This window comes from Nelumbo nucifera, chromosome 8 (genome assembly GCF_055504915.1).
Source record: "Nelumbo nucifera cultivar China Antique chromosome 8, China Antique-T2T, whole genome shotgun sequence".
Classification (NCBI taxonomy): Eukaryota; Viridiplantae; Streptophyta; class Magnoliopsida; order Proteales; family Nelumbonaceae; genus Nelumbo; species Nelumbo nucifera.
Genome location: NC_142656.1, coordinates 44,045,283 through 44,062,795, shown reverse-complemented (window position 1 = coordinate 44,062,795; position 17,513 = coordinate 44,045,283). Strand labels below are relative to the sequence as shown.

The following is a 17,513-nucleotide window of genomic DNA, read 5'->3' as shown; positions in this document are numbered from 1 at the left end:
GCCCAATCCAGACTTATCGTATAGGCTTGTGCCCGACCTATAGCCCTTATCATAGGATCAAGCCTGGCCTTGGTCCTGATCAACCCAACTTCCTATTCATTGCCCATACATGACACCTTGTTGACCTAACTTTTACTAAAAGAATAACATATAGGAGGTTTTTTGGTAGATAAAAGGAATGATCGTAGGTTTTATATTTGAATGTGAAGGTTTTATTATTACAAATTGCAATTATAATTTTTTAAAATTTCATGCTTTGCTTTATTTTTTAGAACAAAGTTTCTAGTTACTGATTATTTATTTTGCATTTAATTACTTATTAATTGATCCTTAACGGTGTTGAGATATATTCATAGTACAGTATGGATATCATCAGCATTTGTAATTCATGAAAGGTTGTTGATCTTCAAAAGTCTTCAGGAATTAAAAATTAAAGATCCAAGTGGGATATTTGGAAACTGCTGATTTTCTGAAGGTGCCTTAATATTTGTGCACTCTGAGCTTCCATGGATATGCTGTCTTTTGCAAAATTTTCACTGCTACAGTAAGTCATGTACTTCAGAAGAAATGATAGTTGAGATGGTTGAATTTCCCATGACATAACATAGAAGATTCTGATAGAATAGTATGCTTGTATTTTCCCAGAACTTCTTAACTTCTTTAGTTCTTTTTGAAAAAAAAAAGCCATTTACATTGAGAACATCCCCTTAAGCTTGAAGAGATTCTGATTCATTTATCTCAGGTCAAAGCTTACAAGATGACAATGAAAATTTTCAGTTAACTAATGAAAAAACAAAATCACATGACCTCAGATCTTGGGATACTGCTAGGCTAGAAGTCACCCGGCCTACAAGCAAGACATTGAAATGGAAACCCATTAACCCTCTTCAGAGACAAGTAATTTCCTTTTTAAGACCTCATTCTCCTTCCTTAGTTTCATAACTTTTTGCTTCAGTGTTTCGATATGATGGTTCAAAGTTGAGTCTTGATGCTTTTCTACCAGCTTTGCTCTGCTAATAATCACTGCATCGTGCCATGAAATTATTTATATTACACCAAAAAGAGAAAACCAATTAACATTTCTATCTCTCTTCTAGGAAGGGAAAGTCCATAGGCAAGTCTTAAGTTGTTTAACTTTGGCCTTTGAGATACAATTGGCTAATACAAACTAGGTTGGGTTAAGTTCCAAAACAGTCTACATTATGAACAAGAAAACCGACAGGTCTTTTATGGGCATTTCTGATTGATATGTGGGTTAAAAAATCAGGTACATAAGTCGCCTGTTGCACTAATGGACATGGGAATCAGATTCTGACATTTTTCTCACAAGGACATATGTACATGACTACAAACAATTGCAAGCTATTAAAATCTAGAATGTAATATATTTTGTTGAATTTTAACATTATAAACCTATGGATAAAGTTTCTAAATTTTACTACTTGATGCCTATTTGGGGTGGCTGAAAAACAGTGGCTTCTATCTTTTGAGGTGGGTCTCACTTGAGAGCCCCAATCGGCTTTGTCATTTGAAGGGTTGTCTATTTTGGCCTATCCAGACCACTTCAAAGCAGCTCAGCCCTTTTGTAGGAAAAGTGACGTTTGATGTGTACATTATGAGAAATAAGCAATGACAGAAACAAAAGAAATCAGATTTAGTCGATGCAAAGTCGAACAACCATTATAGTCTTGCATCGGGAATATCTCCTCATGGAATGTCGGAGTACTCGTGTCTGACACCGCACTTCATTCATTTCATTTGGGAGAGTCTGTGCAACACTGCTTGTATAATGCTATGGAACAAAATGGTTATACTTACATTCCTTTTCTGCATTTTGGAGCTTCTTATTCAGATCATTTTTCTCTTCCTGTTCAACCAGGGCCCAGTCTTTCAAATCCTGAATCTCGTTATGATCTTTCATAAAGAAGAAAAGAATAGAAGTAAAAAAATATCAGCAGTTCTATCCATGTCCTCCAGTTTATAAAAACTGGCAAAAATAAATAAATAAATAAATAAATAAAATGAAGGTTCTAAATAATCCTTTTAAAATTTACATTTCAATTCCATATCAGATTGAACCTGTTCCAGCTTGTTGGTTAGGGTTTGTATATGGGTCTTATGTGCAGTTAAGTCTCTCTGGAGGTGTTTGATCATTGCTTCATTTTCCGCTTGTTGTTGCAGAAAACATCTAACAAGGAGTAAAGTCCAATCTTGAAGGAAAGCAAAATATAGATTTAGTGAAATTTTATGATAGAAATTCACTTACCTTATCTGACTCTCTAGATCTCCATACTTTGCAGCATGCTCTTGTTTAAGAAATTGCATTGCCCTCTGATGTTCCTGTTGCAATTTTCAGCTTGATGCTATGTCATCCTAATTATTCCATAAGATGAACCTAGGTAATTTACAATGAACTTTCATGCTGTTGACGCTCAACTGCTCTGAGTTCTTCACCTAGGATCTTCTAATAGGAACAACTGGTGGAATAGTCTAGGCCCCCCGGACATTGCAGCAGGGAGGCTAAAAGAAATAGACATTATTTTTATGCAACACTACAATATGAAGCATTACATTTGTTTTCCCTCTTTGCAGAGTACTGACAGAAGCTACTTACATCTTCTTTGCTGAGATATTCATCATTCAGTTTCTTCAGCTCCTTCTTCAAGCTTTGACACTTGGAACGGTGTTCAAGCTGTTTTAACTCAAGGAATAGATCAATTTAGACTATACTGGGTCCTACAGGGAGTTCTTTAAAGATTAAATCCTTCTCTTGAACGTGACAGACATGGTAGAAAATAATTATTATTTTTATGAAGCAAGATCAAAAACTCATACCTGATCGGCTACTTTGCTTAAGGACTCGGTATACATCTTTGTCAAACGCTCATTATCTGCAGATATAATAAATTGCTTCAAACATAAGATCTTATGAGGTTCTCTTTAGAAAACAATATAGGATGTGATTTTACAGAAAAGAAGACAAGAAATATAAAAGCCTTCAAATCAAGAGATATGGAGGGTATAATTGATAGAACATAAACAATCAATAATTCACTTGGAGATGGGGAAAAATCGCTCAAAAAAGAAATCAATTCTACAACAGAAACGAATCAAACAGAGATCTTCTAAAGTTTCAACTTTCAACCATTCGAGATACATAACTTTTCGAAAATCATGGATCTACAAGTGACAGTTACTGTAATTAAAACATGTATCTGGCAGACAAACGACGACAAACCTAGTTTCAGACTGTTGCAAGTGATTTCAAGAGCTTCTCGCCTCTTAACTTCGGCAGTAAAGTTCGATTTCAGCGATTGGATCTCTGTTAAACCAGCTTTGAAGTCCTGCAACCACCATTCGAGAACGAAACCATATCACACCATTAAATAAACTGTACTTGAAAACAGTCACTGAACGTTCATCCGAATGACGCGAGGAATCGTTATAAACCCAAAACTAGACCTCACCTCGTATATTTGATCGAAACCAGAGAGCAGAGATTCCATCTGTTCGTCACTGGTTGCCGCCATTTTTGTTCCTCGAAGTGTACTTTGCCGTGGTTTTCAAACTAAAATAGACGCGTGCGATGCACAGACTCGTGTTAAAAAACTCCGGATCTGCTAGAAAGACGATTGACGATTGAACACGTCAGTACTCATCCCGTACAGATCGATGTGGGTCTCATTTATACGGAGAGTTGACGCGTCCACTCATGATTGGTTATGTAACCACTGCGCACAGTAAGGGCCCGATCCGGTTAGTGAAAATTGACATCCAAATCCGATCAGGTTTAAAAAATCCGAATCGCATCAGACTCGGACCGGATTTGGATTTAATCCCATTCTTTTTGAAATAAAAAAAAATTAAGAGTTCATTACTTTTTAATATATGTACATAATAAATAAATATAATTATGAAATATTTACTTTATTATTACTTCCTTTGGTCTCGTGCATGTATGGTTGATATTTACTTGTGCTCTTAGACTAGTATTTATAAATTTATATATTTAAAAAATTATAATATATATATATATAATCGGAGTCGAGAAGGGACTTCACTCCCCATCCCCATCATTATCCCTGATTGGGTATCTATTAATCCTAATCCTTGTACCTGTTTTTCAAAGGTGGTTTCCATCCTTGACCTAATTAGGTCGAGGAGGTTAGGTATCTAGTGGGGATGGGAAAAATTGTCATCCCTATCCTCTCACTCTTATAACATTAGGTTCTACACAAGCCCCGCTTATAATATGATACATATTTTATATAGAAAAGCAAATGCATAGAATGAGGTTTGGCCTCGTTCGGTCTTAGGCTTATATTTCAAGTTCGAAACCGAAAGCAATTTAATTTTGAATTTAATCTAAGGTTCAATGACCCCAAACATTGGACTCAAAGAGAAAGCAGAGAGAGATTATATAATATTTATAAATATAAATTTGAAAATATTTTTGTGAAAATCTGAATTGATATCAGAACTATGATGGATTACCCGAAATATCAAACTTGGAAAGAAAGAGAAAATAATTTATATTTATAGACATTTTTTATACATTTAATTTTTTTTTCAATTTAAATCTGAATCTGATGTAACCCAAAACATATAAGTTGGTGAGAGATAGACAAAATTTTACATTTATGGATAATAATTTATTTAATTTAGTAAAATAAATAAATAAATAGTTTATTATTAGGACAAAATTGGTACAAGCTATCCCCAACCAAACCTAACCCATTGACAATCCTAAATATTAGGCTTGCGGATTGTATGATTTATTAGTAAATTATTAATTTATTGAATAATTTAATAAGTTGAATAAATAAATAAATGTTTATTTACTATTAGACGAGATTGGTACAGGCAACCCCAAACCTACATGACCCATTGACAACCCTCAATATTGGGCTTGAGAGGAGAGAGGGTGAGGGAGAGTGAGAGAGAAATTATAAAATAAATAAATCAATAAGAGTTTATTGAGTCAGGACTAGTATAGATTATCCCGAACTTGACTTGACTTAGGCTCCAAGAGAGAGAGAGAGGACTTGTGTCATTATTATTTTTGTTTTATATAATGGTGCTGTCATAAATAGTTAGATGTTTAGTAGCAAATATGAAAGAGGGGACCTCGAGATTCCATTTTGTGCAAGGGGAACCTATGATGTACTCTTTTGCTTTAACATATATATATATATATATATATATATATACAGAATCTTAAAAGAGGTTAAACTCTCACTCTTAAAAATTCTATCCACTCACAAAAAAAGTGATAACTCTACTCTCTTAAAATCCATACACGTAGCATCCTAATCCCTAAAAAGTGGCCACTTCAAATGTTATGGTAGTAATTGAATTGTAGTCAAACACAACCATTTCAAAAGTAACGATCAAACAAATAATTTAACTTAAAAATATTCAAAATATTAAATGGGTAAAAATAAATATAAATGAAATTCATAAAAATGACTAAACAATTAGTACAAATGGTGTGAGTTTCATTCTTTTAGATGAAATAATTTATTAATTGTAAACTAGATTTAACTTTTTTGGAAGCGTAACCTAATTTAGCTTTTAAAAAAAAGTATCAAATAAATAATAAATGCAAATTAATTTGGGTTACTACTTACAAATAAAGCCATTTAATCTCTTAAATCATAATAAAAACAACATAAATTACTAGTGATTTTGAAACAAAGTAGGTCGGAATAGATTGTCAATTACAAAGATGTAAGACCCATATTAATTTTTCTAATTTATTTTTTTATTATTAAATAGTAAATTTTAAATTAAATGATATATACTGTAGTTGCCCCTTAATATAGGTCGATAAAACATGGTAAATCTCTTAAATTAAATAAAAAACCTAACCTAAATGTCTAATATAAATAATTTAAAATTTTGAAATAATTTAGATTAATGGTCCCATACTTAGCACGGGACCATTCCTAGTTATATATAGACACAAAGTGTTGAAGACTTAAAAGGCCATAATTTTGCATTCCACGAAGCACGGAAAAGGGGACAAACAGCATAGAGACTAAAATAGTCCTTAGAAATGGAGTGTTAGGGAATTGTAAGAAATCCGTTGGTACATAGCGGCTCGGAGGCATGCAAGTCCCTACTCCCCAGCCAAGAGATCTTGAGTTTATAATAGTTGAGTCCGGATTAGCGGAACGCCTAATGCCATTGAGCAGGTTGTGTGTCTAATTACAACACTCTTCATACATTCTACAAAAAAGGCTCCATTTGGGAAGAGTGCAAATACAAATATGTAGATTTGCATTCTAGTTCATGAAAATACAAATAGAAGTCAGTCGTTGCCTCACTTGGTCATTTGAAAAAAAACTTATGTGGTTGAGAAGAAATTTTATTTTCTTTTTTTTTTTTTACAATTGCCCCCACTCAAAATATACAAGAATAACTTGTATGACACCCGTGTCGCAGAACCCACTTAAAATTTGAAACTTTTTTTGTTTGAAATGCAAAATTGGATTAAATGAGAAAAAACTTAGGTCCCGTCTGCTTTGTAGTTATAGGGGTCTGGAATCGGAATCGGAATGGGCTATTTCGATTCTAGCTGTTCGGTTGGGCAGAATCGGAATCCTATTTCCATTCTCATTCCTGCTGGAATGACATTACCCCATTTGAATAAATGGCCATTCCTTACCCCTCCCTTGGGAATGAAATCTCATTACTGTCCCCTTCCTGTTTAAACCAACCAGACTGTGGAAATAGGCCATTCTGATTCCGAAGAATTTTGATTCCAATTCCCGCAAACCAAACAGATCCTTATTTTTAGTCATACATAACAGGGAAAATAAAAGGCTCTAAAAAGTTGGGCTAGAGGACCAAGTCGTGAGAATAGTAAGAGATAGAGCATGTTTTGCTAAGAAGCCTCTGCAATCTTGGATGGTGATGTGAATACACCGAGACCAAATCAGCCCCCACAACGTCCCACAGCACATCCCCGCCGTGTATTGGAAACATCTCCCGATGATAATCCCAAAAATGATGATGTCATCATCGGGAGATGTTTCCAATACACGGCGGGACTGTGCTGTGAGACGTTGTAGGGGGCAATCTTGTGGGGCTTGTCCTCAATTTGTAAGTGGGAGATCCCCAATTCAAGGGCAAATTGGAGACCAATCAAGAAAGCTGACGCCTCCACTAGAGCTGCTTTGGCGAAGATGAACTGACCCCAATAGTCGCGGAGAGTGATCCCAATTCCAGCCTTAGAGTTTGAGGTTGGCACCATCAACATTCACTTTCATGAAGCCTAGAGGCGGAGGCGACAACCTAGGAAGTAGGAACCAAATCAGTCATCAGCTGCTTGGGGATTGCTTGAAATAGAGTTCAAACAATGGTTTTTGAATCGCCGTTGATTCAGATGGTTGGATCGTTTGACCCGGGAACCGTTTAGGCAATCGGTTCAATAAATTCAATAAATAATTAATATTTTAAAATTTAAATATTTTATATATTATTTAAGTATTTAAGTAACTAAATATTTTAAATACAAAAATATTTAACATAACTAGATTTTAAATAGTTAAAATAAAGAAGTTATGTAATAAAATTAAAAAAAATATATATGAAAAGTTGAAAAATAATTATAACATAATATTGTAAATAACTAATTTCACTTATATCAAGTAATAATTCAAGAAGATAACTTTCAAGAAAATTAATATTTATTAATTATAATTTTAAACTCTTAATCTGTATTTATTATATAATTATATATATTAAAATTAATATTTATTGTATTTCAGTAATTTTATTATTTTTGTGATAGATGTATTTTCAATGATTATGTATAAATTTATTTTGTTTTGTTATTTAACAGAAAATTTCAATAATTATTGGAGATTAAACTACTATTATTGATTTTTTTAAATTTAATTTTACTTATTTTATTTATTGTATTTTTGTTATAAATTATTTTATTTATTTTCAATAATTGTGCATTTTCGCTATAAATTTTCAATAATTATTGGAGATTAAACTATTGTTATTTATCGGAGATAAGACAATTAATTTAGCTAAAATTATGAGTATTCATGAGTTCGTTCAGTCCGGCCGTAGGCTATTTAGCCACCCAAATTGACCTGGTCTAATTGGGGAGTTGGTCAGTTGAAACCGACTGACTTTTTGTGAAAACTGACCCACTCAAGTTGTATCGGTTTGGGTTGGTTTTCACAAAAGGTTAGTCGGTTCCAAAGATTTAAACTTAAAAATTATAGTGCAATTATTAAAATATAAATTTAAAAATTAGATTTATGAAATAAAACATTTGACTAAGAAATATGGGAAAACTTTCACTTTTTCATATTAATAATTATATTTAAAATATAAAATATTAATAAAAAGTTAATAAGGAAATTATGTAATAATAGTATGAATTATGATTTTATGGATAATTAAATTCAATAAATAGTTAATATTTTACAATTTAAATATTTTACATATTATTTAAGTATTTAAATAACTAAATATTTTAAATAACAAAATATTTAGCATAACTAGATTTTAAATAGTTAAAATAAATAAATTATGTAATAAATTTAAAAAATTCTGAAAAATAGGAAAATAGTTATAACATTATATTGAAATTAATAATAATTTAGTATTTTTACATAACACTGTAAATAACTAAGTTCACTTATATCAAGTAATAATTCGAGAAAATAACTTTCAAAATAATTAATATTTATTAATAATAATTTTAAACTCTTAATATATAGTTATTATATAATTATATATACTAAAATTAATATTTATTGTATTTCAGTAACTGTTTATTGTTTTTTGTGATAGATGTATTTTCAATGATTATGTATAAATTTATTTTGTTTTGTTATTTAACAGAAAACTTTCAATAATTATTGGAGATTAAACAACTATTATTAAAGTTCTTAAATTTAATTTATTTTACTTATTGTATTTTTTATAACTTATTGATTAATTAGTATTTATTAGAGATTAAACTATTATTTGAGATTGTACTATTTATTGTCTAAGTTAATATATTTTTAGTACTTATTGTATTTTTGTAATTATTGTAATTATTGTATTTTTTTCATTACTAATATATTTTCAATAATTGTGTATTTTCGCTATAAATTTTCAATAATTATTGGAGATTAAACTATTGTTATTTATCGGAGATAAGGCTATTAATTTAGCTAAAATTATGACTGTTCATTAGTTGTTTCGGTCCAGCTGTAGGCTATTTGGCCAACCAAATTGACCTGGTCAGGTTGGGGAGTTGATCAACTGAAACCAACTGACCTTTTGTGAAAATTGATCCACTCAAGTTGTATCGGTTTGGGTCAGTTTTCACAAAAGGGTAGTCGGTTCAAAATATTTAAACTAAAATTTTAAAAATTACAATACAATTATTAAAAAATAAGTTAAAAAAAATAGATTTATGAAATAAAATATTTTAGACTAAGGAATATGGGGAATTTCTCACTTTTTCATATTAAAAATTATATTTAAAATATAAAATATTAATATATATCTATGGCTAAGTTGTTCGATTTTGGTCGGTTTACAAATAGCCAAAGTGAAATTGATCCAAATCAATCGAATTGGGAAGTTTTTGAACCAAAGCCAACCTAAAATACTAGAAAACCAACTTGGGTCGAGTTGATCGGGTTGGTCGGTTTCATAAGTTTGATGAATAAACCTAACTGAAATTGATTGTTGTTATTTTTGTATTATGAAAAATCCATTAAAATTAGTATATAAAATATAAAACAATTGTATACTCTTATGTGTTTCCATTAGGGTCATTTACTAGAACACACCTTATAGTTTTATATATTTACTTAAACATACATTATAGTTTTCATTTTACTAAAATATCCCATATATTTTACAACTTATTTACTTACTCAGCCTTTCATTAAGGATTGTTTGTTTTGCCATTAGGCCCATGATTTTTATTCCAAAAATACCCTTTAACACTTTTTTATACATAAAACAAAATTGGCAAAATATAGCCAATAGTGGTTGTCCGTGTCTTATTAGGGGCAGGCATGGTATTTTTATTTCTATTTTTTTTATTAAATTTATTTAAATGAACATTAGTGTCAACACTGTCATTTTCCACTATCATCTAATGGAAGATTGATTAAATCCGTTGCAAATTATAAGTGGTGTTTTAGTAAAATGCTAATTATATGATAGATTTTAGTAAATTCATGAAACTATAAAGTTATTTTAGTAAATGACCATTTCTATTATTTATCTTTCCTTTAATAAATCCCGTACATCGCACGGATCCCGCTAGTATAAATTATAATTTTACAAAAATGTTATTCAAATCATAAAAATTTAACATTAAAAACACAATATTATTTAAATATTTCGATAAATAAATATCTTAAATAACAACATATTAAAAATATCTAAATAATTATATAACAAAATATTTAGCATTATGTAATAACTTTAAAAGAAATAAAGATCAAATAACAAAAATTAAAATATTTAAATAACTAAATATTTTAAATAACAAAGTATTTAACATAACTAAATTTTAAATAGCTAAAATAAGGAAATAATGTAACAAATTTAAAAAATTTCTTAAAAGTAGAAAAATAATTATAATAAATTTCATAAATGTATAATTAATAGTTTACAAAATTAATAAAAAATTATGTAATAATAGTGTAAATTAAAATTTTATAGATTATTAAATTCAATAATTAAAATATTAATTAATAATTTCAAATTTATATAAAAAATTTAAAATGCATGTACTATGCAAATTTATAAAGTTTAAGTATACTAAATAATTATTCTATTTTTAATAATTTTATTTTTATAATTTTTCGAAATTGAAAAATATTTTTTTGATACGGATGTATATTAGTAGGCTATGTCATGTTCAAATTTATAAATTTTAAGTACTAAAATATTTATTCTATTATTAATATTATATTGTATAAATTTATTGAAATTGAAATAATCTTTTGAAACAAATGTGGATTTGATATATTATTTATTCAATCATTTTATAAAATGCTAATTTTTAATATTATTTTTTTAATTCTTGATTGGAATTGTTAAACATAAATATTTAATGTTTATTTGGGTTGCTTCTTGACAATAACAATAAAACTTATTTTATTTTACGTATTAACATAAGTGGTCGGATAGCTTGTGGCTTAAGAGTGAGTGTGTTAGGCGTGTGATGGTTATCAGCTCGGGTTCAAAATTTCATATAACCTCAGTGTTGTTTGTAGTAATAAAGGGGTTAGACACCCCTCTCTCGACATGAAAAATGAGAAAAATCAAGGCAAGTAAAAATAAATAAATTGATTAGAATTGTCAAGCCAAGCAAGTGTGTGAATTGTTCACAATACAAGAGGGAAGACCACTTAACAACATAGACAAAATAGAGGGAAGTTTGTTTTTTTTGCTTTTGCAGACATCATCTGAATATACTGAGGTTGTTTGGTAATCTGAATGCCATGACGTCTGAAAAGTTTACATTTTACAAATGTACCCCTCAAAGTCATTCTGTGAATAAAAATAAATCATAATGATTAAAGCAATAGGATATTATAAAATATTACAAAATATAAAATATGATAAAAATCAATAATAGTAAAAATAATATAAAATAAAATTTCAAAAAAACGGATCATTTAGTGAAAATATTGAAATTATAATAAAATTGTAAAAAATACAAATTCTTCGAGTCATCCCCATTAAGAGTGGTCATGTGTACCACCAACTAGGGGTGATCATGGGCCGGGCTGGGCTTTGCACTTGTGATAAGGGCTACAGCTTAGGGCCCGGCCCGAGGTTTCAGGCCTGAAACATAAGCCCTAGCTTAGGCCGGATTGGGCCTAATTCTGAGCCAATGTCACTCATATATAAAAAATTACATATCTATATATTAAATGATATAACATGCGTATAAACTTATTTTATACATTATATAATATAAAATATTACATATAATATTAATTATACATGTCATGTTATAATATTTATATATTTAATATATTATATAATGTAAAGTAACATGTATACATTATACATAAAATGTGTAAATTTAAATATATGCGGGCCGGGCCAGACCGGCCTTGAAATATTAAGCCCAAACCCAAAATTTCCAGGCCGGGCTGAAATGATCACCCCTACCACCAACTCCTACTATTCGCTTATAACTTGGGTCCATCAAGTGATTAACATTCTCGTCCAGTTGATCAAATAGGTTCCCCAAGAACATGAAAGCCAAATGAAGTTAATACCCTATAGAGGCCAACACAACAATGGGAGCCAGTGCTGCCTGAATACCGTAATCCGAACTCCCGAGAAACAGGAAACGAGAAATAAGATACAAGATGAACGCAGCCAAATGGGATTGACCTTCCCCTTCCCTAACCATTACATCGGTTCTATTCTTTCGTTCAAACCAGTACCCAATCCATCCTTCCATGCAACAGAATCAATGGGAAATCAAAGGCCCTCTGAAATCTAAACCAAGGTTTTTAAAACCGACTTGGATAATGAACCGGTTAGGGATCCGGTTCCCAGGTCAAATGGTCCAATTGTTCAAACTGAACAATCGATTCGTTCTAACAAAAAATAAAAAAATGGTCAAAACCGTTGAACAGTTTGAACAATTCAACCACCTGGATCAACGGTTTATTCACCAAATCAATGTTTTCTAACAAAAATCCAGTTTTGATGAAAAACGAAATCAATCACCTGACTAGTTGGTGATTTTTCCGGTCTGACCATCCAGTCTAGTCTGATTTTGAAAACCATGATCTAAACCCTCACGGTCGAGAAGATTAATGAAACAATTGACCAGCCGCAACAAACCAGTTGTTTCAAGAATCCGACACCACATCAGATTTTCCAGCACATAGGTGACCCAAGCAGTGAAACTATGTGCCCCCTTCACGATTTCAGTCTTCGGCTCTGGACAATGACAGACAATCACCTTGTTTGGTCGTCCATAAAAGAAAAGTAACTCTTGGCCTTCGATGTAATCGTACGTCTCCCCCTCACCCAATGCTACTGGCACAGGAGGCCCTCACCCTAGCCATTCTCTTTCACCCGAGACTCTTTGAACTAAGATAGCATTTGCGTAGTGTCCAAAAGTTGCACATAAAAATGAAAGGACACTAAGGCAAGACAGTTTGCTTTTGCTTGCGGGGAGCCATGGTGATCAAGATGGAAACGAAAAAAAAAAACTAAGAAGATGATGTAATCGCGTATGCACCAAGTCACTAAACGACTAAAGTGGGAGGCTACCACTCCGCCTTCCCCTTTTTAACAACTCCCAACATGTGTCGTGCGCCATATTAGGGGTGGCCATGAGCCGAGTTCTTCACGAGTTATTTGAGATTAGTTCGAGATAACCTCGGCTCAGCTCAATTTCAACCGAGTTTTGAGTCGAGCTCGAGCCCAATTTACACACATGTTTATTAATCAAGTCGAGCTCGTGAGGCTCGTGAGTTGAGCTCGAATAGCTATATACATATAATAATAATAAAAATAAAAATAATAATAATAATAATAATAGAATTATAGAAAATAATATATATGATAAACATATTATATATATAATATATTTATTTTTATATATAATAATAACTAATTATTATAATTCTTGTTTTTTAAATATCAAATAAAAATATTTTGTATATATAATTTTTTTATTTTTATAAAGCATTTTTCTCAAGTCGAGCTTGAGCCGAGCCGAGCTCGAGCTTACAAGCTTTTGACTTAAGTCAAGCTCGAATTCAAGGTTTTAGCTTGAACTGAGTTCAAGCCTCGTACTGCCTTGGCAAACTGAGCTCGAATAACTAACTATTCGGCTCGGCTCGACTCAGCTTGAATCCACTCCTAGCCATATATGAACCACACGATGGTTTGGTTAGTGATCATTTGAGTGGTAATTTTGGCTAGCATCACGAAAGAACTTATTGATATTGCATCAAATACAAAATGCTTAACTATCATCACCACGGAAATTACCCCAATTTAACATTGCTTCTCAGCAGAAGTAATTCTGTCGATAAGCAGGCGGCCAAATAAATAGAAAGCTTATAAACCATTTTTTTCTCTTCTGACTCACCCATCAATGCTAACAGTTTGTAATACTAATACACCCAACTTAGAAAATGTTAACAACAATATAGAATAAAGAAAATGTTGCATCACGGATTAACATTACCCGGAAAATAAAGAAACAACAACTCCAACCTCAAGTTCGAAAGGCACACGCAAAATCACCGAACCTTTTTTATAACCCACAACTTATGATGAGACGACGATTCTTTGGTCCCTCTTCACTGCTTGCGAAAGACACATTACGAAAAGGAAGAAATTACAAGAATTGCATATTGACAGAAATTGATGCGTATTTCTACACTACCAAGTGCATTAGCCATACAAGTAATAGAGTGATGAATAGAGTATCGTTTCCCACGAGGACGTATGTAGCAACTACTAATAGTATATCAGCCTACTCTTATCTGATTAGCCGAATTGTATATTTACTTCAAAACTGAAATTCTATCTAATAAACTATATCTAAGAAATTGGATCAAACATATTGCATACAATTTGAGAAGACAAGCTAAATATATACAGAAATTGATTCAGCAATTAATTCTCTAAGTCACTCGACTAGATTAAGATTCAGCCTTGGTTTGGTGAAACCCCAAGGCAATGAACAAACTCTCTCAAGTGCATGTTCAATCTATGCATGAATGATGGTTATTATATTTCTATCAAGGATCTAATCCTCATGCATGCATTAAGATCTAGCAATTCTATGGCATCATTTCAGCTGAATGAACACCAACCGAATTGTGCAAGTTATCTCTAAACTCACACTCAATTCGGTTCTTGATTAGTAGATCCGAAAGTCTAGAGTCTTTCTCAAGCACTCTATAACATCCAAGAATGAAGAACAGTTCGGCCAAACAGAATTAATGTTGCCTAAATTCTTTCTCAAGCAATTCAAACATTACAAAAATCAAGATCAATTCAGCTAGCAGTTCTAACAATCAAATTTCTAATCAAGAAACATCAATATTTCATCTAATCCATTTGAATGAACCTAAAAAGTTAATTACAGATCTGAAATTATAGAATTCATGCTTCAATTACAGCAAGAAAGAAAAATTAATGGAGAAATTACACATAATTCCTAGCTGAATTCGATTACCGAATGTGCAGAAATCAAGGAAGAAACAACCTAGATTTCCAATGGCTTCTTCTCCTTTCAAATTCAGCTCCTTCTTCTCTTGAAGTTGCTTGAATCTCCGTTCTTCTCCTCTCTTGCGCCTATCTCTCTCTTCTCCCTCCAAGAATTCGAACTCAAGGTTTGAATCTCCCCAAAGGGCTAAAGTCTCAAAGTGTTTGAACCCTTTTTCCCTCCAAGAAACCTCCTTAAATAGTTTTTTCTTCAGCTCTTCAATAATTCTAGAAGTTGCTGCCCCTAGCCTCTCTTGAACCTTCTAGAAGTTACCGCCCCTAACTTCTCTTGGGCTACAATTTGGGCTGCTCTTGAGCTGCTAACGGGCCTCCTCCTTGCTGGGCCAAATAGGCTCCCTTGGAAGGCTGCGGCAAGGGTCTCTCTTTGGGCATCTCCCAAAGAGTGCAGCATGGGCTGCATGGGCCGAATGACCCTCTCTTGACCTCTCAACTGGGCTTTTGTTCTAGCTAGGCTGAATTACCTTCAATTTAGCTCTTTTTTCCTTATTTTATGCTTTCTTTCTCCTGAATTGGTTTCCCTTGAAGATTTCTTGAAATTAAGCTGAATTGGGGTAAAATTCACACAAACTAGCTTTAAAACCATGCATAAAGCCTCATAAAATATGTGTAATTTGTGCATTCATCAAATACCCCCACACTTAAGCTTTTGCTTGTCCTCAAGCAAAGACATCAGTCATAAACTGATCATCCCCCCTTATTCTCACCATTTACCAGATGAATTTTTGGGAAACTTGTGTAAGTATTCTGCTCTGTTCCTTCGAACTACCATTCTTATCACATACATAAGAGCCAAGGAAGGGGAGAATATGAGATTCTTCAAATTCCAACTTTCACTCCCATTCAACATGTAGATCATCTCCTTGACCGCCAAAGTTAACCATCACTTTGAGCTAGGTCTTAAATCTGTAACTACACCTCATTGAGTGTTCAACCGCATTTTGTCCCTTTGAACCTCAGCCGTCATCAAATTCTTTTCTTTTCTTTCCCCCAATTTTTTAGTGTGAGTGCATTTTATGCTCCATCTCACACGGGGTATTTTCTTCTTTCCTCTTTTTCTTTTTCTTTTTTTTCTTTTGGTGTGAGTGCATTTTATGATTCATCTCACACTTTTTTTTTTGGTGTAAGTGCATTTTATGATCCATCTCACACTGGTCATAGGCTTGAAGCAGATAACAATACTCATATTCCAAGTTGCTAGTTTTACTATTCAGCTCAGAATAGCGAAGTCAATTCTTTTGCAGTTGTTGAACCTCATGCATTGATAGTTCAGATGTGAACTAGCTCGACTGACCATTAATAATGCAATCAAGTGCCTCATACATATGAAGGTAGTTAGGGCTAGTCACGATGAAAGTCATATTCAACTCCCTTAACCTCATGCATTGTGCTAAGTTGGATCATTCACAAGAATAAAAACTGACACATACAGTGGTCTCCCTCAACTTATTGTATTCTCTCTTTGAATTCACCTAATAAACAGCAATGATCTTAAGGGGATTTCTAGTTTATTTGGTTATGTCATTGCAAGCATGTGTGTGTTTGGATGATTGAGGTGCATGGCTAAAGCCTCACTCCTCCACACTTAAGATGAACATTGTCCTCAATGTTTCTAGTGTTGGGGAGCAACAATAAATCCAACAATGAGGTGTGATTGCATGAAGAACATTATCAAGTAAGGAGGGGGGTTAGAGGACTTCCCTGAAGTTCCTTCAGAATCCTGCAATAGCTCTTTTGACCTCTAGCTGCTAAGAATCACATAAAACTAGAGAGAGAGATCAGTAACCTTATTCAATTAACATCCTAAGAAACAACTAACTAAACTCAACTACTAAAAATAAGAAAAGCAGAAAGAAAGAAAGACAATTTATGACTAAGCATCTGAATTGGGATGTCTTCCAACAGTCTCTTGTTCTCTTGGGTTCACCACGGTGTTGCTTGGTAGAGTGCCCGGTACCCTTGCTGAAATCATTTGTGCCAACTGCCCAACTTGATTCTCAAAGTTCTTTATCGATGCTTCGTTATTCTAAAATCTTGTTTCAGTACTAGCTATGAACTTGGTCATCAGCTCCTCTAGGTCAGATTTTTTTTTTTCCGGCTAATGGAAGTTTTGGGGGAAGGGCTTCGGGACATGCTGATTTGGCCATGACTGATTCAGGTGGCCTCTCCATACGAGGTTGAAGGCATGATGGTGTTGAGTTCCTTGTTGCCTTGGAAAATTGCCAACAAAGTCTACCTGTTCTGTGGACTGTATT

The 17,513-nt window shown here is 32.5% G+C and overlaps 1 protein-coding gene across 1 annotated transcript; it reads right to left on the bottom strand.

The window, feature by feature from the left end:
* Positions 1-707: 707 nt before the first annotated feature.
* LOC104611389 (4/1 protein short form protein) lies at positions 708-3,552 on the bottom strand. Its single transcript, XM_010278408.2, has 8 exons — positions 3,468-3,552; positions 3,239-3,344; positions 2,836-2,891; positions 2,615-2,692; positions 2,267-2,340; positions 2,055-2,188; positions 1,819-1,914; positions 708-1,023 (listed from the first exon to the last, which is right to left on the bottom strand). Exons 1-8 carry the CDS (start codon positions 3,528-3,530, stop codon positions 878-880), a joined length of 753 nt encoding a protein of 250 aa, XP_010276710.1. The 5' UTR covers positions 3,531-3,552; the 3' UTR covers positions 708-877.
* Between the last annotated feature and the right edge of the window lie 13,961 nt (positions 3,553-17,513).

Coding starts and splice junctions, on each gene's coding strand:
- LOC104611389 (XM_010278408.2), bottom strand. CDS start 3,530: ATGGCGGCAACCAGTGACGAACAGATGGAATCTCTGCTCTCTGGTTTC. Junction 2,693..2,835: donor TAAGCAAAGTAGCCGATCAG/GTATGAGTTTTT, acceptor GAGTTAAAACAG/CTTGAACACCGTTCCAAGTG. Junction 1,915..2,054: donor ATCTGATATGGAATTGAAAT/GTAAATTTTAAA, acceptor TCTTTATGAAAG/ATCATAACGAGATTCAGGAT.